Source organism: Trichosurus vulpecula, chromosome 1 (genome assembly GCF_011100635.1).
Source record: "Trichosurus vulpecula isolate mTriVul1 chromosome 1, mTriVul1.pri, whole genome shotgun sequence".
NCBI classification, from domain to species: Eukaryota; Metazoa; Chordata; class Mammalia; order Diprotodontia; family Phalangeridae; genus Trichosurus; species Trichosurus vulpecula.
In genome coordinates this window covers 21,187,951-21,210,217 of record NC_050573.1, presented here as the reverse complement: position 1 = coordinate 21,210,217, position 22,267 = coordinate 21,187,951, and the positions used below count along the sequence as shown (strand labels likewise).

Sequence of the window (22,267 nt, the reverse complement as noted above, 5' to 3'; positions counted from 1 at the left end):
CTGAAGGAGACCCAAAAAAATACTGGAGAAAATAACACCTTAAAAAATAGACTAACTCAAATGGCAAAAGAGCTCCAAAAAGCCAATGAGGAGAAGAATGCCTTCAAAGGCAGAATTAGCCAAATGGAAAAGGAGGTCCAAAAGACCACTGAAGAAAATACTACCTTAGAAATTAGATTGGAGCAAGTGGAAGCTAGTTACTTTATGAGAAATCAAGATACTAGAAAACAGAACCAAAGGAATGAAAAATTAGAAGACAATGTGAAATATCTCATTGGAAAAACCACTGACCTGGAAAATAGAGCCAGAGGGTAAAATAGAAATTGGAAGAATCCACAGATCGCCTCCTCAAAAAGATCCCAAAAAGAAAACTCCTAGGAATATTGTTGCCAAATTCCAGAGCTCCCAGATCAAGGAGAAAATACTGCAAGCAGCCAGAAACAAACAATTTGAGTATTGTGGAAACACAATCAGGATAATACAAGATCTAGCAGCTTCTACATTAAGGGATCGAAGGGCTTGGAATATGATATTCCGAAGGTCAATGGAGCTAGGATTAAAACCAAGAATCATCTACCCAGCAAAACTGAGCATCATGCTCCAAGGCAAAATATGGATTTTCAACAAAATAGAGGACTTTCAACCTTTCTCAGTGAAAAAGACCAGAGCTGAATAGAAAATTTGACTTTCAAACACAAGAATCAAGAGAAGCAAGAAGAGGTAAACAAGAAAGAGAAATCATAAGGGATTTACTAAAGTTGAACTGTTTTGTTTACATTCCTACATGTAAAGATGATATGTATAATTCATGAAATCTCAGTATTAGGGTAGCTGAAGGGAATATATATATACATATAGACAAAGGGCACAGGGTGAGTTGACTATGAAGGGATGATATCTAAAAAAAAACAAATTAAGGGATGAGAGAGGAAATATATTGAGAGAGGGAGAAAGGGAGAGAAAGAATGGGCTAAACTATCTTGCAAAAAAGTGGCAAGAAAAAGCAATTCTTTAGGAAGGGAAGAGGGGGCAAGTGAGAGGGAATGAGTGAATCTTGCCTCTCATCGGATTTGACCTGAGGAGGGAATAACATACACACTCAATTGGGTATCTTACCCCACAGGAAAGAAGGAGGAAGGAGATGAAAAAGGGGGGACAATAGAAGGGAGGGCAGATAGGGGGAGGAGGTAATCAAAAGCAAACACTTTCGAAAAGGGACAGGGTCAAGGGAGAAAATTGAATAAAGGGGGATAGGATGGGAAAGAACAAAATATAGTTAGTCTTTCACAACATGAGTATTGTGGAAGGCTTTTGCATAATGATACACATGTGGCCTATGTTGAATTGCTTGCCTCCTTAGGCAGGATGGGTGGGGAGGGAAGAGGGGAGAGAATTTGGAACTCAAAGTTTTAAAAGCAGATGTTCAAAAAATAAAGTTTTTGCATGCAAGTAGGAAATAAGATATACAGGCAATGGGGCATAGAAATCTATCTTGCCCTACAAGAAAGTAAGGGAAAAGGGGATGAGGGGAAGCAGGGTGACAGAAGGGAGGGTTGACTGGGGAATGGGGCAATCAAAATATGTGCCATCTTGGAGTTGGGGGGAGGGTAGAAATGGAGAGAAAATTTGTAATTCAAACTCTTGTGAAAATCAATGCTGAAAACTAAAAATATTAAATTAATTAATTAATTAAAAAAGAACAGGGGATGTCAGGATGGGGAGGTACTTACTATAGAACAGAGAATGTCAGGTCTGGGAGGGGCCTTAGAACAGAGGATGTCAGAGCTGGGAGGGGCCTTAGAACAGGGGATGTCAGGGCTGGGAGGGGCCTTAGAACAGGGGGTGTCAGGGCTGGGAGGGGCCTTAGAACAGGGGATGTCAGGGCTGGGAGGGGCCTTAGAACAGGGGTGTCAGGGCTTGGAAGGGTCTTAGAACAGGGGGTGTCAGGGCTGGGAGAGGCCTTAGAACAGAGGATGTCAGAGCTGGGAGGGGCCTTAGAACAGGGGATGTCAGGGCTTGGAAGGGCCGTAGAACAGGGGGTGTCAGGGCTGAGAGATCCCTGTTCTACTCACCCCGGCGGAGGCGGCCCACTGTGTGAGAGAAGCCGTAGTACTGGTAAGTCTCATTCTTGCCTGGATCCTCATTAATGATGCCCAGATTTTGGTTCCAGTGAGACCAATTCACTTCATCAACCCTAGGAGGGCAGAATAGAACAAAAAGTGGAGATCCGCTTGTCTCTCCTCCCTCCGCGTCCCACCCAAAAGCAACTTCCTCCTTCCCTAGGGCCAAAGCCCAGCTCAGACAATTCTTCCCAAGATCCTATTAAAATACCACGTTAAGGCTTGCAAGGCACTTTACAAATAGTGTCTCATTTGATCCTGGCAACAGCTTTGGGAGGTTGGGGCTATTGTTAGCTTTGTTTTACAGATAAGGGAGACCGGTAGAATGACTAGCTGGGGGTTACTCAGCTGATAAGGGTCTGAGGCTGGATTTGAACTCAGGTCTTCCTGACTCCAGGTCTGACGCGCTACCCACTGCACCACCTCGCTGCCTGCAATAAATGTTTATTGATTGATTGCCAAAGCCCAGTGAGGTGGTGATTTGCCCACACAGGGAGTAAGCAAATGAGATGATGTGAAGCCCGAGCCTCTGACTCCAGTCTTTCCACTAGGCCATACTTCCACTCTGCCTTCCCCTAAGCATAATGGCTCTTCTAGGCTCCCTACTCCCAACCGAGAGGTGGTGGACTACAGGACAACGTGGGGCATATGTTGTCAGACATAACCAATGTATTGATTTCTTTTGCTCGTTTCTCTGTCACAAGGGAGGGTTCTGCTGGGGGGAGGGAGTCACTGACACGAAGGCCTTTCCTGAGCCAACCGCTCTAATGCCCTAAATGACCCAGTATCCCTCTGGTATGTGTCTTGTAGATATATTGATCCACGTGCATGCGGTCTCCCTCAGCACCTAGGGCCTTGTACACAGAGGAGCTTAATACATGCACTACATTTTGATAGAACTAAAAAAGGAAAGAACACCAATACATTGAAAAAGAAAAAGAAAACAAACATGGCCAAATTACTAAGGGAGATTTTTTAAAGCATGTTTTTCAAGATCCACCTGGAAAAGTCTGTTGAAGCCTATGCCCCCTTCTCATGTTTTTTAAATGCGTAAAATAAAATGTATAGAATTACAAAGGAAAACAAATGTCAGTGAAAATAAAGGTGTAATTTGTAATATATGATATTAGTGATCAGGTGTGGAGAGCTGGAAGGTGCAATAGAGAGAACACCAGACCTGGAGTCAGGAAGACCAGAGTTCAAATCCAGCCTCAGATGTTTACTGACTGTGTGACCTTGGGCAAGTCACCTCACCCTGTGTGCCTCAGTTTCCTCATCTCTAAAATGAGCCGGAGAAGGAAACGGCAAACCGCTTCAGTATGTTTCCCAAGAAAACCCCAAATGGGTTCATGAAGAGACAGATATTACTGAAATGACTGAACAAAATAACAACAAAAGCAGTCAGGTGGGTCTGCCTGCCTCAAGTCTCTCCCCATGCCAGTCTATCCTCTATTCAGCCACGAAAGTGATTCTTTTAACCCATATGTCTGACCAGGTTATTCCCTCACTCAATAAACTGCAATGGCTCCCTATAGCCTGCAGGATCAAATATAAAAAGTTCTGGCATTCAAAGCCCTTCATAACCTATACCCCTTCTCCATTCCCAGTCTTCTTACACCCTACTCCCCACCATATACTCTTCAATCCAGTGACACAGGCCTCCTGGCCAGTGCACAACCAAGACACGCCATCTCTCGGCCCTGGGTGGTCTCTCCGGCTGTCCCCATGCCTGGAATGCTCTCCCCCCATCTCTACCACCTGGCTTCCCCAGCTCCTATTAAATCCCAGCCCAAATCCCATTTTTTAGAGGAAGCCTTCCCTACCCCCCTCTTAATTCTAATGCCCCACCTCTGTTAACTGTCTCCTATTTTTTTCTGTTTGTCCATAGTTGTTAGCACATGGTCTTCACCATTAGAGTGTAAGCTCCTTGAGGGCAGGAACTGGTTTGTATGTTTTTTGGCCCCTATCTGTATCTCCGGTGCTTAACTCAGTGCCTGGCACATAGTAGGCACTTAATAAATGTTGACTGACTGATTCACAGAGAAAGTCATTTGAGCTTCACAGTCTATCACGGGATCAGTTCTGAGAGTTAGAAGGGACCAATTTATGAAGCTTCAGGCCTTTTTTGGAACCTAGCTGGTTGAAGAGAAAGGACTACATCAACCCTGGAGACTTCAAAACTTTTTATGCTGTAAGGAATGGGGATGGGGGGGTGGGGAGGGGAGATATCTCTTACAAGGTGGTGAGACCAGTACCTTGGAGCTTGGCCTGAGGGCTGTGGGGCAGGGAAGAGAGCAAGCTCACTCTTTTCCCCAGTAGAAAGTAGAAACGGGTAGGAAGCATCATGGTAGGGCATCATGGTGACACAACCCAGGCATGTGCAATGCAGATTTTCCCAGCCAGGTCCCCCATAGGCGGCCCTGGCAGCAGTAAGGAAGAACAGTTACCTGAAACACCATCTCCGGTCTGGTGTGCCATCCGAGCTCTTGCCCACCGTGACCATCTCTCCAGAGCGGAACGCCTTCCTCACAAACACTGGGAAAGAACGCTCAATGTCCAAGATGGTGGTGGCCCACTTTGGAGTGGAGAGGAAGGAGAGACAAAAGGAACCATCAGGCCATTGCTTCCTCCACCCTTGTTGCCCCTGGCTTCAGTATGCTTAATTAAAGCAACCCTCCACCTGGGTACTGCCAGCACTTGGAAGAAACAAATCAAGGCCAGAAAGAAATGAAAGTGAGGTCCCATAAGACATCTGCACCTCTTGGTTGGTCCCAATGAGCAAAGATCATAGGACATGTAGCTGTAAGAGCCTTTAATCAAGAGAATGTTGGCATTAGAAGGCCTTTAGAACATAGAACCAGAATGTCAGAGCTAGAAGGAGCCTCAGAACATAGAACAGAGAATACTAGTGGAGCCCTTAGAACCTAGAACTATAGTTCTGGAAGGGACTTTAAGAAATAGAATGTAGAATACAAGAATTGGAAGGGGCTTAAACAAAAGACGTCAGAACTGGAAGTCACTTTAGAAGGTAGATTGACAAAACTGGGAGGAGCTTCAGAACACAGATTCTTAGTGCTAGAGGAGACCTTAGAACATTGAATGTCAGGACTGGAAGGGGCCTTAGCATAAACAGCCTAGAATGTTAGAGCTTAAAGGGACCTTAGAACACAGCACATGTTAGAACCAGAAAGGACCTCTGAATACAGAATAGCAGAGATCAATGGGGCCAAGAGTACAGGTACTGAATCTTAGAACTTAAAGGTATCTTAGAGCATAGAACAGATTGTTAGGTCTAGAAAAGCCTTTAGAACATAGCACAGAATATCAGAAGTGAAAGAGACAACCTGGTTCAAACCTCTTATTTTACAAACTAGGAAACTGAGTCCCAGAGAAAAGTGACCCCCCCCCCCCAGTGAGGTCCTCTGCCTTCATTAGAGAGCTCTTTTCACTGCATTAGGATGGAAGTCATTCAAACTCACTGCAGGGCGGTGTTGGGTTCTAGGGTTGGGGTTCCTAACCTAACAGGAAAAAACCTAAAGACACTGGGCTGGTTGATAATTTCAGAAGACACTTTCAGAGAGTATTGTGGGGAGAATGGTTGACTGGGACCAGAAGATATGACAGCTATCATAGTTCACACTTACATAGTGCTTTCTAGCTGAAAAAGATCTTTCCATATAATTCAGACCACAGAACTGAAGAGTTGAAGACTCCTTAGAACACAGACCATACAATGGGAGAGCTGGAAGGCTCCTTAGAACATAGACCATAGAATGGGAGAGCTGGGAAGCTCCTTAGAACACAGACCATAGAATGGGAGAGCTGGGAAGCTCCTTAGAACACAGAACATACCTAGACATACCAGATCTTAAACTATATTATAACACAGCAATCATCAAAACTACTTGGTACTGGCTAAGAAAGAGTGGTGGAACAGTGGAATAGGTTAGGTACATAAGACACAGTAGTCAATGACTATAGTAACCTACTGTTTGATAAACCCAAAGAATCCAGCTTCTGGGATAAGAACTCACTATTTCACAAAACCTGCTGGGAAAACTGGAAAATAGTATGGCAGAAACTGGGCATAGACCAATATCTTACACTATATACCAAAATAAAGTCAAAATGGGTTCACAATTTAGATATAAAGGCTGATACTATTGGGAGAGCAAGGAATAGTTTACTTGTCAGATTTATGGAAAAGGGAAGAATTTATGACCAAACAAGAGATAGAGAGCATTACAAAATGCAAGATGGATAATTTTGATTACATTAAATTGAAAAATTTTGTACAAAGAAAGCCAATGCAATCAAAATTAAGAGGGAAGCAGAAAATCTAGAAAGAATTTTTACAATCAGTATCTCTGATGGAGGCGTCATTTCTAAAATATACAGGGAACTGAATCAAATTTATAAGAATAGAAGTCATTCCCCAATTGATAAGTGGTCAAAGGATATGACCAGGCAGTTTTCAGAGGAAGAAATTAAAGATATCTATAGTCATATGGAAAAAATGCTCTAAATCACTATTGATTAGAGAAATGAAAATCAAAACAACTCTTAGGTACCACATCTCATCCATCTGATTGGCTAACATGACAAAACAGGAAAATTATAAATGCTGAAGATGTAGGAAAATTGGAATTGCGTTGTTGGTGGAGTTGTAAACTGATCCAACCATTCTAGAGAGCAATTTGGAACTATGCCCAGAGGGCTATAAAAATGTGCATACCCTTTGACCCAGCAATACCACTTCTAGGGCTGTATCCCAAAGAGATCATACAAATGGGAAAAGGACCCATATGTACAAAAATATTTATAGTAGCTCTTTTTGTGGTGGCAAAGAATTGGAAATCAAGGGGATGCCCATCAATTGGGGAATGGCTACACAGATTGTGGTATATGAATGTAATGGAATGCTATTGTGCTATAAGAAATGATGAGCAGACAGACTTCATAATAACCTGGAAAGACTTAAATGAATTGATGCTGAGTGAGGGCAGCAGAACCAGGAGAACATTGTACACAATTACAGATACATTGTATCTGTAATAACTAACTTTGATAGACTTGGCTTTTCTCAGCAATGCAAGGTTCAAAGACAGCTCCAAAAGACTCATGATGGAAAAAGCAATTCACATCCAGAAAAAGAATTACAGAGTCTGAATGCAGATTGAAGCAAACTATTTGTGCTCTCTCTCTCTCTCTCTCTCTCTCTCTCTCTCTCTCTCTCCCTCTCTCTCTCTCATTATTCATTCATTCATTCATTCATTCATTCATTCATTGTTTGTTTCTTCTTTCTCATGATTCATTCCATTGGTTATAATTCTTCTCTACAACTTGACTTTTGTGAAAATATGTTTAATGTGAAGGTATATGTAGAACCTACATCAGATTACATGCTGTCTTGGGTGGGGAGGAGGGAGGAGAAGGAGGCGGAGAAAATTTAGAACTCAAAAACTTGTGGAACTGAATGTTGTTAATTAAAAATAAATAAATTCAAAAGAAAATAAAAGAACACAGACCATAGAATGGGAGAGCTGAAGACTCCTCAGAACAGAGACCATGGAATGGGAGAATTGGAAGAGGCCTAAAAATGTAGACTATAAGATGTGAGAACTTTTGGACTCTAAAATGGCAGAGTTGGAAGGGGCCTCACAATAAAGAATATACAAAGTGGGCAGAGTAAGGAATGCTCTCCCCATCTGACAGATAAGAAAACTGAGACTTAGAGAGATGAATGATCCACTCACAGGCTGAGAAGTGGCTAATTCAGTAATTGAAGGGTTTCTGGTGACAAGGAGCTCAGGAGGGTCCCCTGCAGCCCCTGGGCTAGGCTTTGGGGAGACAGCCTGAACTCTCTGTCCTTTGATCTCCCGGGGTCTATTGACCCCACTCCCATCACCATCCATTGAGAAGCCACTGAACATTAAGGGTTGGGGGCAGCCCAGTGTGGGGAGCATTAGTGCTCTCCCAGGGCAAACCTGAGCTCTGGTGATGGATGTTGCCCTCTTCCAGGGATGGATCACAGAACCACAGACTAGACCTGAAAAGGACTTCAGGTGCACCTAGTCCCACTCCTTCATTATACAGCTGGGCAAACTGAAGCACAGAGAGGCCACAGACTCCCAGGTCTGGACCTTAAAGGCCCTCAGAGGCCATCCAGCTCAACTCCTTCATTTCACACATGAGGAAATTCAGGCCCAGAGAGAGAAAGTACCTTGTTCAACATCACACAGCAAATGGCAGAGCTGGATTTGAATCTAGGGCCAATAGCCAGGAGCCTATGTTATTCTGGGCCTCTGATTTCTTATAAGTCACATTAGCTTTTAACTTTTTAAAGTCCTTTCATACCCTCTGTCTCATGCGATCCTTTGCAGCAACCCTGGGAGGCAAATGGTTAGGGGAAACATCCCCCATTTGATAGATGAGAAAAATGAGGCTTCAGGAGAAAAAAAAAAAAGACTTATCCAAAGGAACGCAGCAAGTTAGTGGTTGAGGTAGTTCTAGAGCCCAGGTCTCCAGAATCCTAGGTTCTCTTGATGTCCAAGACCCCAGGAATGTCCCCTTAGAGAAGGTATCTCTAAAACCCTCTCCAACTAAATCATATTCCTCTTTCCTTTCCTGGGCTCAGGGCAGTGTCCCAGGCTCTGTCTCATGATTCCCAAGCCCAGGTCTCCAGATTCTTAGGCCTCGATCTCCTGACTCCCCAGACCCAGACCTTCAGACTCTCAAGACCCATCGCTCCTGATGCCCAGGTTCCAGACCTCCAACCCCACCAAGCACAGGTCTCCAGATTCTCAGGCCCAGATCTCCTGACTCCCCAGACCCAGACCTTCAGACTCTCAAGACCCATCGCTCCTGATGCCCAGGTTCCAGACCTCCAACCCCACCAAGCACAGGTCTCCAGATTCTCAGGCCCAGATCTCCTGACTCCCCAGACCCAGATCTTTAGACTCTCAAGACCCATCGCTCCTGATGCCTAGGTTCCAGACCTCCAAGACCAGGTCTCCAGACTCGCAGGCCTGGATCTCCTGATTCCCAAGGCCCGAGGCTCAGGTTCCAGTAGCTCTCCCTACCTGTAGCTTCCAGATGTGCTTGCTTTCCTTGGACACCTGGCCCACCGTCTCCCCCATGAGGGCAATCAACATGTTCAGCAGCAACACGAAGGTGAGGATAATGTAAGTGACCAGCAGGATGATGAAGACCACAGGGTACTTGGCGCTGCTCAGCATCTCCAGATCGCCCATGCCAATGGTCAGCTTGAAGAGGTCCAGGAGGAAGGTGCTGAAGGTCTGGCTGTCCCGGCAGGATGGGTAGCTGGGGACCGTGCAGTTGGAGTGGTCCTCATTGCAGATGTTGCTGCATGGGTTCAGCAGTGAGACCAGGGCTGGGGGAACAATAAGCAAGAACCAAGCAATAAGCAAGTGACCAAGGCTCCAGGTGACCCTCCAGGTCATTCCTGGGGGTCCCTGGAGCTCCCAAATGCCCAGAATTCCCGGGGGTGGGGAGAGACCAGAATAGCCCCAAGCTCTTGGCTTCTAACTAAAATTCTCTAGCCAGCTGAGAAGGACAATATAACTGAGTAGCACATATACTTGGATGCCACTGACCTAAAGGTTACAGATTTAGACGTGGAACAGACCTAAGAGGTCATTCAATTCAGTCCCAACATTCCAGAAGACTGAGACATTTATTGTGTAACCTTAGAAAGTCCCATCAGTAAAATGAGAGAATTAAGGCTCAGTGACTCTTGAGGTCCCTTTTCTCTGAATCTATGATCCTATGACATCCAGGTTACAGATTATAAATTATTTTACAGATGGGGAAACTGAGGCACAGAGAAGTTAAATGACTTACCCAGGGTCACACAGACAGTAAATGGGCAGAGGTAGGATTTGAAAATAGCTCCTCTGACCTGTTCCATTACACCATGCCAATTGGATGGTGAGTCAGTCCCCCAAAAACTCCCCTCTGGCTCCATGTCCCCATCCTCCAGATCACATGTGGCAGCCCAGAGCTTACCTGAAGCATAGCCAATCATGAAGAGGAGATAGACCAACAGGAAACGGAAAAGGTCTTTGAACAGGATCTGAGATGCCCAGCCAGGATGCAAAGGGAAAGAAAGAAGACTTAAAATTTGCCTCCCTTTTCCCCAGTTGTGTGCTTCTCCCACATTGTCCCATTCAATGAGTTACTCATTGACAGATAAAAAGAGCTACAGTTATTATTGGGGTTTGGGGAAACTGAGGCTCACACAAGGGAATTGACTGGTTCAGGGCCACATAGCTAGGGAATGTCTGAGGAGGGATTCAAACCCAGGCTTTCCTGGCTCCCCATCGAATGGTCTAACCACTCCACCACTAGCTGCTCCATGGGCATGCAAACCTGGGCCCCAGCCCACCTTCTGGATCATGATGCTGTAGGTCCCCGTCAGCTTCAGCCCCCGAGTGAAGTAGAGGGCGTTCATCCAACCCAGGACCAGGGCAAAGACCATGACCGCCAGGTAGGCTTCAATCCCTGCCAGGTACAGTCCGGCAGAGACAATCACCAGCACCGAGTAAATAAAGCTGGGGGAAATTGCAAGGAAGGGGGTTACAGGGGGAGCCTGGGGAACTCTCCTGAGCCCAGGAAAGGGACCACTCATAGAATTAAGAGCCTGGGAGGACTTGGAGATGCCCTAATCCAGCTCCCTGTCTTGGGGGGGAAACTGAGGCTGGGGGGGGAGGGGATTTACTTGCCTAAGGTCACACAGCTAGCCAATAGTAAAGCTGGGATTAGAATCCAGGTCCTCTGCCCAAGGCTAGGGTGCCAACCTATATATCTTCAAAGAGTAAGTTGTGTCTCTACCATAGTTCTGTGGTATCTAGGCATTGATTGCCCCATCCTCCTCTTAGAGGACTATTCATACTCCCAAATGTCGCCAGAATGCAATGGAATGCAGTGAGGGACAATAAAGAGAAAGCATGCATGACCTTACAGAAATCATAATGAGAGCTGCTATTCCTATAGTGACCACGAGGTGGCGCCATAGTATAAAAAGTGCTGGGCCTGGAGACAAGAAGACCTGAGTTTCCATCCTCAGACACTTACTAGCTGTGTGACCCTGGGCAAGTCACTTCACCCTGTTTGCCTCAGTTTCCTCATCTGTAAAATGAGCTGGAGAAGGAAATGGCAAAACCACTGCAGTATCTCTGTCAAGAAAACCTGAAATGGGGTCGTGAAGAGTCAGACACGACTGCAAAATGACAAGACAACAACTTCTATAGACCTCGCAGACTTGCCAAAGCCCTTAGATCTGGGCTTCACCACAACCTCTGAGGCAGGTCCCAGAAATATTACTATCCTCCATTTTAGCACTGCAGAATCAGCAAAGGCCAGAAGTGGGACAGCCCCACATCCAGAACTCAAGTCACCACCCCATGATGACTCGAAAGAAGGCACTTAAAATCCAGAGCTGCTAAGGCATTCAGGTCACACGACGCACGGAGTGCTGGACTTGGAAGTCAGGAAGACCTAAGTTCAAATCTTGCCTAACATACTTATTGGCTGTGTGCGCAAGTCATCTAACCCCTCAGTGCCTCAAGTTTCCTTATCTGTAAAGTGGGGAAAATAAAAGCTCCTATCTACCAGGGTTGTTGTGAGGATCAAATGAGGTCACATCCATAAAATGCTTAGGAAAACCTTAAACGGGTATATAAATATAAATTATCATCACCACCATCATCATCACCATCATCATCATCACCATCATCACCATCATCACCTTCATCATCACCATCATCATCACCACCACCATCATCACCTTCATCATCATCACCATCACCATCATCATCATCACCATCATATCACTATCATCACCCTCATCATCACCATCATCACCATCACCACCACCACCATCATCACCATCATCACCACCATCATCATCATCATGTCACTATCATCACCCTCATCATCACCATCATCACCATCACCACCACCACCATCATCACCATCATCACCACCATCATCATCATCATCACCACCATCATCATCACCATATCACCATCATCATCACCATATCACCATCATCACCACCACCATCATCACCTTCATCACCACCACCATCATCATCACCATCATCATCATATCATCACCATCATCACCTTCATCATCATCATCACCATATCACCATCATCATCACCACCACCATCATCACCATCATATCACCTTCATCATCACCATCATCATCACCACCATCACCATCATATCACCACCATCATCACCTTCATCATCATCATCACCACCACCATCATCATCACCACCATCATCACCTGCATCATCATCATCACCACCATCACCATCACCATCACCACCATCACCATCACCATCATCATCATCAACATCACCACCATCACCATCATCCAGTGATCTTTCTCAGCTATCTGACCATAATTAATCCAAACAAGGAATCAAACAAGCATTTTTCTTTATATCCACCAGTCTTGGCACATGTTAAGTTCTTGATAATTGATTGACTCATTAAGCACCTATAATATAAATACAATGACAAATAAAAAGTACTTCCTGCCCTCAAAAGGCCTACATTCTATTGGTGGAGGTGCACAACTACTGTCCAGATGGTCAGAAAAGGGGTCTCAGGACCCTGCAGGATCCTAACACAAAGCATTCTCTGGTTCTTCTGTTTCTTTTTGCCTTGGCATCCCCAATGCCCTGCACATAGTAGGGTTAGCTGGTTTGAACTGGATCAAAGGGCAATGTATTTTGTCTGGTGCAGTGAATTGTATTTCATCCTAATTCTCTGAAAATTAGAAAACCATATACAATAGTGAACATGGTGACTCTGTGTCAACCAGAACATTGGATTAACCAGTATTCCCTATCTATGCTGGAAAACAGAGATCATTGTACTCCCAAGGATGTCCATCCTGGAACTTACTAGAGCAGCTGGAAAGAGCCATCAACGAATAAAGAATTCACCCCTGGACACTTCTTCATGAAAAGATCTTTAATCTGTGGAGGGGAGATGAAGTCAGACAGTCAGCAAGGATTTATTAAGAGCCTACTATGCGTCAAGCACTTATTAGCCATGTGACCCTAGGCAAGTCACTTAACTCTGTTTGCCTCAGTTTTCTCATCTGTAAAATGAGCTGGAGAAGGAAATGGCAAACAACTCCAGGGTCTTTGCCAAGAAAACCCCAAATGGGATCACGAAGAGTCGGACATGATTGAACGACAACAACAAATGTGCCAGGCACCGTGCTAAGTGCTGGGGTCAAAGAAGGGACTTCAGAGGCCAATCAAGTCCAACCTCTTCATTTTATAGATGAGCTAAGCTAAGCCCACAGAGGTTAAGAGAAGTTAAGTTTCCCAGGGTCACATAGCTGGTATTTAAAGCGGGACTAGAACCCAGCTCTAAGTCCAGTGTTCCATCCATTATGCCATTTCAAATATAGATGGGGGAAGGGGTAGAAGAAAAACTAAGAGAGAGCTAGAAAAGAGGAAAAATGCAGAATTTCAGAACTGGAAGGGACCTCAGAGACCATCTAATCCAAGCAAAACCTGAATATTTTCTCTGCAACATCCTGGACAACTGGTCGACCCCCTGCAGTTGAAGGTCTCCACTGATGGGAAACCCATTATGCTTTCCAAAATTTCTTAACAGAGAGAACCTCATGGTTCATCCAATTCAAACCATACTTGAAAGAGTCCCTCCTCCCTCAAGTATTCCCAACAAATGGTCATCTAGCTTTCGTCAGAAGACCTCTAATGGGGTCTCTTATTTCTGAGGGCAGCCAATTCTTTCATACAGCTTCTGTTGGTAGACAACTTTCCCTATATCCAGCCTAGATGTGCCTTTGGGCAGCTTCCACTGTTCCTAGCTCTTTCCTCCTGGGCCAAACAGAACAAAGCTGGCCCTTCTTTAATGTGAGAGTCCTTCAAATGTGTCAAGAGAGATATTAGATTACCCCTTTAGAAAAAAATGAATGAGGAAGGGAAGAGGGAAAAGAGTAGGAGAAAAAGAAGGAAAGAGTAGAAGTGGATGAAATGGAGAGGAAGAAGAGAGGAAAGGAAGGGGAGGAGGAGAAAGAATAGGGAAGGAGAAGAAATAAAGGAGTGTGGGAGATGAGAAAGAAAATAAAAAGGGAGGAAAGTAAGGAGGACAAGGACAGATGGGGAGAAGGAAGTAGGAGACAAAATGAAGAGAAGAAATATGGAGAAAAGGGAAGGAGTTGGGGAGAGAAGACTAAGGGGGGAGAACTTTGCACTCACACTAGAAAGAAAGAATATGACTCCAGTGGAAAGGGTGATGATCTCTCCGGCAAGCCGCAAGTAATCCACGGTTGTGCGGTATGGATACGGGGGCTGGGGAGGGCAGGAGAAAGGCAGACCTATCGTCAGACAGCAGCTCCAGCCTGCCCTGGCAGATGCTCCCACCGCCTCCAATGTTTCCCTTCCATCATCCCAAGCCACCTTTGCTTGTTCCCTCACTACCTTGGGGTCTCTAGCAGCTTGGGCTGTCCCAGGCTGGCTTCTTGGGCACAGCCAAGGCTAGTTTCAAAAGACCAGAGGTTTTATCCACATGAGAGTGACCTCTTCCAACACCAATGGCATCCATTCCAGCTTTCGTGAGTCTCTGAAAAACTCCACAAGCTTGGTTGGCCAACAGGCTTGGGAGCCAGTTCCCATCCTGAGCCTGGGGCAGCCCCTGAACTCACCGTGCCCTCCAGGGGCTGGTGGTAGGCAGTGAGGGTAAAGATGATCATGGCACACAGATAAGAGACTACGCTGATGTAGAAGGAGACAGCACCAAACTTTCGCCACTTATCCCGGAGCAGCTCATTGATTGGCTCCACGGCCAGCATCTCATGGCGGTTCTGGGGAGGGTAGGATGGGAGAAGAATCAGGGAAAGGCTTGGACCCTGAGCCAGGCCCATTCTTGGGCTCATTCAGACCAGGGGCCTTCCCCACCTGGCAGGCCCTTCCCTAAAGCTCTCCAGAGATTTAGGTTGGGACAAGGAGAAAGGGACACTCCCTTGCCTGGCCTTCAAGGCCCAACTTCATGTGTCTTCCAGTCCTGTCCCGCATGTGCCAGACATTCCAGCCAAACTGGAATTCTCAATGGCACATTACTATCTTCAGACCCTCCTACTTCCATTCCTTTGCTATTCTAACCCCTGGCTCCTGGAATGTCCTTTCCTTTCCTTCTCTTTTCTCTTTCTCCAGATGCTGGCCACCCTTCAAGACCAAGCTGAAGTCTCCATGAGTGTTCCATGAGTCAGGAATAGCTCCTCCACGGATTAATCAACAAGCATCTATTAAGCTCCCCCTGTATACCAGATATTGTTCTAAGCACTGGGGATACTAAGAGAAGCAAAACAACCCCTGCCCTCAAAGGGATCACATTCTAATGAGCCAAGTACTGCCTAGGACATCTTCTAGTCTTTGCTTCAGGGAGCTACCACAGAAAATATGAGAGCTGAAGCCCAGAGAGGCCCTTCTGGATTCTTAGACAGAGTAGGTTCAGAGACTGTAGAACAAGGAAGGACTTTGGACACTCTCTAACCCCTCATGTTGATGCTAAGAAGCCTGAGGACCGGAGAGGGAGGGCACTTACCCAAGGTCACACAGCTGATGTGTGGCTGGGCCAGGATTCCAATACCGAAGAGGCCCTGCTCCCTGCTCTCAGGCCCCAGCCCCACTCCAAGGTAGCCCCATTGTACCAGCAGGGCCTCACCTCAATCTTGCTGTTATATACAAGGATCTCCAGAACTGAGGACTCCTCCCCACAGGTGTCTAGTGAGGACAAGTCATAGAGAGACGAGTACACAGGCCCATATGCCCAGTCCTTAAACTTGCGGGACAGATGTCTCGCATCCTCATCCGTCACCTCCCGGCGGATAATGTGCTGGAAAATCTGAAAGGAGAAGGCAGGGGAAGGGGGCAGAAATGTCACCTGGGGACCCCTGAGGATTCAGTGGCTGGAACCTCCTGCTCATCTTCCCCTTGCCATCCCTGCCAAACCAATCTATAAATGTCCAGGGGAGCTTGTGTGGTTTGTGGGGGCCTTAAAGGACACTGTGTTCTCCCATGAGAGCAGCGGTCACAGGCATCACTTCAGTTACTTAATTATGACAAGATTATCTTAATAGTACATGGCTATTGGAGCCTCATAATGTTATTGTTAATATTAGCTTAAAGTGGTAGAGCATTTAAATACTTCAAATAATACCAATACCACCACAGAATGTCAGAGCTGGGAGGGAACCTAGAACTGGGGATGTCAGAACTGGGAGGTGCTTGAGAACAGGGGATGTCAGAACTGGGAGGGAACCTAGAACAGGGGGTGTCAGGGCTGGGAGGGAACCTAGAACTGGGGATGTCAGGGCTGGGAGGGAACCTAGAACAGGGGATGTCAGGGCTGGGAGGGAACCTAGAACAGGGGATGTCAGGGCTGGGAGGGGCCTGAGAACAGAAGATGTCAGGGCTGGGAGGGGCCTGAGAACAGGGAATGTCAGAGCTGGGAGGGAACTTAGAGCAGGGAATGTCAGGGCTGGGAGGGGCCTCAGAACAGGGAATGTCAGAGCTGGGAGGGAACTTAGAGCCCGGAATATCAAGGCTGGGAGGGAACCTAGAACTGGGGATGTCAGGGCTGGGAGGGGCCTGAGAACGGGGGATGACAGGGCTGGGAGGGGCCTCAAAACAGAAGATGTCAGGGCTGGGAGGGGCCTGAGAACAGGGGATGACAGGGCTGGGAGGGGCCTCAAAACAGAAGATGTCAGGGCTGGGAGGGGCCTGAGAACAGGGGATGACAGGGCTGGGAGGGGCCTCAAAACAGAAGATGTTAGGGCTGGGAGGGGCCTGACAACAGGGAATGTCATAGGTAGGCGGGTCCTCAGAACCCAGACATACATACAACGTCAGATCCAGAAAAGCCCTTACCACATGTATACCTTCTCCCTGAGATTTCTTCTATCCTACAATCTAACTCTGAGGTTGCTGGGGGTAGGAACCATTAGTCCTCCTTTCCAGAGAAGGAATCTGAAGCCCAGAAAGGCTAAATGACCCAAAGTTCTGGAAAGTGGCAAAGGAAGGACCAGGATCCTGGATTAACCATCTAGAAGAAGGGCTTCTAGAGACCATCTGAATGATGTTTCATTTTACAGATAAGAAAGCCAAGGGCCAAGTGACTTGCCCAAGGTTGCAGTAAATGAGCTGCCTTCTCAGCCAGGCCCTTTGATTCTATAATCTAAATTTTCCCAGTGGCTGCTGCTGCTTCCTCAGGTCTGCTGAGGACCATTTCCACTGAGCCACTCCTGGCATCTGATAAATAGAAAGGACCAGAGGTAGAGGTGAGCAGGTGAGGAAAGAGAAGGTATTAAGGGAAGTAAGAGAAGTGAATGGTTCTGTCAGAGAGGAAAATAGCTCCTGGCTTGTTGAGAATGGAGAGGCAAGGGAGAAAGGGAAGCCTGTTTGGGAATGCTGGAAGTACAGGGTTTGGGATGGCCCCTTGTAAGGGTCATGGAGTTTGATAGAATACCAAGGAATACCTGGGTTCAAATCCAACCTCAGATGTTTACTAGCTGAGGAATTTTGCTACTATGAGCCTCAGTTTCCTAATCTTTAAAAATGGCCTTCAAGACCTTCTAGCTCTAAATCTATGATCCTACCACAATCCTGAAACCCAAAGGGGCCTGCAACCCTATGGATCAAAGCCTTTTGGTGACAAGTGGGGAGATCTTGGTGCTACAAAGCGCCCCATTCCTGCTCCTTGCTAAGTTAGCGACTGATGGACCCAGAGACGTCATGGCTGAGCAGTGAGAGCCCTGCGCTGGGAGTCAAAAGGCCTAGGGTCTGGTCTTGGCTCTGCCACTCACTGGCCATATGACCTTGGACCAGTCATTGGCCCCTTCCAAGTGTCAGTTTCACACTATGGCAAATGAGAGTGTTGGACCAGATCTGTGAACTTGTTTGTTTAATGTTTTGACAAATGTATCTCCATATAATTAGTTTGCAATATTATGTGTTTATTTTATACATTTAAAACATTCTGAGGAAACCATAGGCTTTATCAGACTGCCAAAAGGATCCCCTCAAAAAGGTTAAGAATCCCCAAGGCTGATTTTCTCAAAGGTTCCTTCCAGCTATAAATCTGTGATGCTGATGAAGGATCCAGGAGACCATGATTCCACCCCACTTCACCCTCTCTTTCTTCTTCTTTCTCTCAGAATAGTCATCAGGTCAACACCACCATTGCCTCTGAAAAACTCATGTCAATGGAATGCCCTATGATTCCACTCACTGATGAAGGACAGTTTTGCCTAGTGGGTAGCGTACTGGACCTGGAGTCAGGAAGACCTTGATCCAAATCTCACCTCAAACACTTATTACTTTTGTGACCCTGGACAGGTCCTGTAAAAAAACATCTTTCTGTGTCTCAGTTTCCTCATCTGGACAAGGGAACGGTTGGACTCAATGACCTCTAAGTTCTCTTCTGGCTCTAAATCTACGATCCTATGTGATTCCCAAACTAAAATTCCCTTCCCCAGCCATCACACCCCAATCTGTGCTGTCTACCACTAGGAGAAGGTAAGTTACTTGGGGGGAGGGGCTTATCTCATTTTTGTGTTGTGTCTCCAATACTTATGACAGTGCTCGACATGTAGGGTTTAATAAATGCTTATTCGTTCATTCATTCATTCATTCATCCAACCCTGGAAGTTTAGGAGAAAGGGTATACATCATTTTATCAAGGTTCATTGGGTGACTTTTGGGAATAGCCCTGTTGAAATAAGACAGCTCAGAATACTAAGAAGAGCCAGCAGGTGGCAGCATTGAACATATACATAGATATAAAGATATAAATATATTGTTGTATACTAGGTGTCTGAAGAGTTGGGGTAAGACTCAGACAATGATGGGGGGTGGCACATAGAACATTAGAGCTGGAAGAAGCCTTAGATCAGGGGATGTCAGAGCTAGGAGGGGGCTTAGAACAGGGGATGTCAGAGCTAGGAGGGGGCTTAGAACAGGGGATGTCAGGGCTGGGAGGGGCCTCAGAACAGGAGATGTCAGGGCTGGGAGGGGCCTCAGAACAGGGGATGTCAGGGCTGGGAGGGGCCTCAGAACAGGGGATGTCAGAGCTAGGAGGGGGCTTAGAACAGGGGATGTCAGGGCTGGGAGGGGCCTCAGAACAGGGGATGTCAGGGCTGGGACAATGTTAAAGCTGAAATGGACTTTATAATCATAAAACTAGTAAATATCTAAGGCTAGATTCCTGACTTCAGATCCAGTCTTCTGTCCACTGCACCATCTGGTAGCTGTGTGATACAGTCATATGGGTTCTCTACCTGTGACTTATCCATATATTACATACACATCTCTTTTATTTCTGAATATATATTCTCCACTCCCTTACCCAATGAACCATCTGCTGTAACGAAGACTAAAAAGACACACATACACACACACATATGTGTATGTATGTATGTATATGTGTATATCCCTATACCTGTAGGCGAAGTATATCCCATGAGTACACGATGAAGGAAAATCTTTTATTGTCACTTAATTCGCTATACTGTTTGGTTAAATGACTTTGTTTTGAGCGCCTGTGTTCTATGATTGGCAGATGAAGGCCGACACACTGGTGGGGGCTTCTGCACCAGGGTTTTGAGTGGCTGCCGACCCAAAGAATGCCCTGAACATTTCTGGGGTAGCTTTGCGTTAGGCGGGACCCCGGGGCTATGTACATAAATGATTCTGCCAACTTTAAAGCATTTGCTAAACGTCCATGTTATGCCCACTCACCCCAATCTTGCCCGTCTTGGCAGCCATCATCAGAGGTGAAAGGCCATCGTTATTGATCACAGTCTCCAGGTTGCTCTCGGAGAAGAGTTTGGCACACTTGATGAGCAAGAGATCGTACATCTTAGTGACGAACTTGGTGTTCTCCCGCGTGTTGTCAGCAATCGCAACCAGAGCGTGCAGCACCGTGTTACCCCGAGAGTCCTGGCGCCGCATGTCTGCCTTTTTGTGAGGGTTCTCGGTCAGGTAGTTCACAATGTGGGGCTGGTTGGTGCAGGCGGCCAGGGACAAGGGCAGCTCACCTGATGGGGGAGGGAAGAACCATGATTTGGGTTTGTGATGAGGGATATGACCAGGGTGGGACGTGAGTCAGTCTGGCTGAGCGCCCTCCAATCCGGCCCCTCTCCCGCCTCTTCCTCCACTGGCCCCTCCTTTACCAAAGTAGAAGTAGCCCCCCTCATCTTTGGGCTGGAAAAAGCGCCCTCGAGCCTGCGCATGGACATCAGCACCTTGGGCCACCAGGAGCTCCACGTAGTGTTTGCAGCGGCGTTCAATGGCGATGTGCAGGGCAGTCTGACCTAGGACCAATGGGGATGTCACCAAGAACCCTAGGACTTCATCCCCTCATCTGCCCATCTTTCCCACCCCCCTTCCATAGGGAACTATAGACCCTAAGAGTCCAGAGGAAGTAGGTCCAACCTCCCACCCAATGCCGGAATCTACTGTATGGTGAACCTGTGGCACATGGCCACCCAGACTTTGCCTGAATCCCTCCACTGATGGGAAGCTCACCATTCTGACACCCTCCAATTGAACCCTTGGGCAGTTCTAATGTTTTAGAGAGCAATCCCCTCACATTGTATATATACCGTCAGATTCAGTAAGCGTTTTGGTTAATTTTGCTGAGCTGTTTTGTTTTTTTTTTCCCCTTCATTTTTTAATCTTTGTTACAGTGGATGGTTCATTGGGCAAATGATGGGGAATATATTCAGAAATAAAAGATGTGAACATAATAGATAGAAAATAGCAATTTTAATAAGTGCTACCTAATATCGGACTGAAACCCACCTCTCTATACTATTTATCGACCTATTCATTCATGCACTCACCAAGCATTAATTATTTAATACACATCACGCGCTGTCCTGGGTACTGGGGGTTTATATTCCCTATTCTCTTCCAGGCCCCTACATGTTCCTAGTGCATGATGTCAGGATGAAGCCTGCCCCTCTTTGGCACAGAGCTCTCAAGGTGGCAAGCCCCAGAGACAGCCCAGCAGCCACAGTACTGGACAAGTTCCATTCACCCGCATTGTAGGATCATAAATTTGGGTCTACAAGGGGCCTTAGAGATCAGCTAGTCTGTGCCCCTCATTCAACAGATGTGGAAACTGAGTCCCAAAGAGGTTAAGTGATTTGCCTGACGTAATACAGCAAGTAAGCAGCTGGGCCAGGATTAAAACATAGGCCTTTGGATCACAAATCACACCCGTAACTTTCCAGACCAGAGTACCCTGGGACTCACCTGGTCCCTGGCCACCATTCCCTTATCTATGTGGTCTCCCTCTAATGGAATATACCATTCTCCAAGAGAAGACCTATCTTTGCTTTTCTATCTGTGCCCTCATCACTTTGCATCACACTTGGTGTGGAGTTTTTAATTTCTCAATTAAAACCAATGTTTTTTCATTAATTCATTCATCCACTCATTTATTCATGCACTCATTCATTTATGAATTCATTCATTAATTCATTCCTTCATTCATTCAAATTCTTGCTGCCTCTTTGAATTGGATGGAATCACTTTCTCTGCTCTTTCAATTTATTCCTTCTCCCTCCTTTGAGATTCAGGAAGGGAGGAGAGCTTAGTTTCAGGGTAGGCCAGAAAGTTCAGGGAGATAAATGGTCAAAAGAATTGGTACGTTGCCCCCAGCCCAACCCTCCCTATGCGGCTCAAGGGTCCCTACCTCGGTAGTAGACGTCTCGAAAGGGCGAGTTAATGAACTCCCGCATGTTGCCAGTGCGCTCAGCGATGTCCAGGAGGATTGGGATGGTGTCATTGCGTCCACCACTCAGGTTCAACAGGGCCTTAGGCAGACACGTCTTCCCTGTGGAAGGTTCTGGAAAGGTAGAGGGGACCGAGGTCAGGCAGATGAGCAGGTGTGTGTGTGTGTGTGTGTGTGTGTGTGTGTGTGTGTCCTGACATCAAACCTAAATCTGCCTTTTCACAACAACTGCCACTAGTTGCTCCTGGCTCTGTCCTCTGGGGGCCAAGCTGAACCTCAGTTTCTAAGGACTGTGGGCACTGCCCAAGGATTACTGGACTAGGCATACGAG

General features: G+C 46.4%; 1 protein-coding gene across 1 annotated transcript in view; it reads right to left on the bottom strand.

Annotated features, from left to right (window-relative positions):
* TRPV4 (transient receptor potential cation channel subfamily V member 4) overlaps window positions 1–22,267 on the bottom strand; it is a 32,066-nt gene that overhangs the window by 2,188 nt on the left and 7,611 nt on the right. The window contains exons 3-14 of the mRNA XM_036740805.1: window positions 21,898–22,050; window positions 20,369–20,509; window positions 19,935–20,233; window positions 15,862–16,041; window positions 14,843–15,001; window positions 14,397–14,489; window positions 13,063–13,136; window positions 10,528–10,693; window positions 10,149–10,215; window positions 9,203–9,513; window positions 4,568–4,695; window positions 2,073–2,194 (exon numbers count right to left, since the gene is read on the bottom strand). Coding sequence (XP_036596700.1) covers window positions 2,073–2,194; window positions 4,568–4,695; window positions 9,203–9,513; window positions 10,149–10,215; window positions 10,528–10,693; window positions 13,063–13,136; window positions 14,397–14,489; window positions 14,843–15,001; window positions 15,862–16,041; window positions 19,935–20,233; window positions 20,369–20,509; window positions 21,898–22,050 — 1,893 coding nt within the window. The remainder of the gene's footprint in view (window positions 1–2,072; window positions 2,195–4,567; window positions 4,696–9,202; window positions 9,514–10,148; window positions 10,216–10,527; window positions 10,694–13,062; window positions 13,137–14,396; window positions 14,490–14,842; window positions 15,002–15,861; window positions 16,042–19,934; window positions 20,234–20,368; window positions 20,510–21,897; window positions 22,051–22,267) is intronic.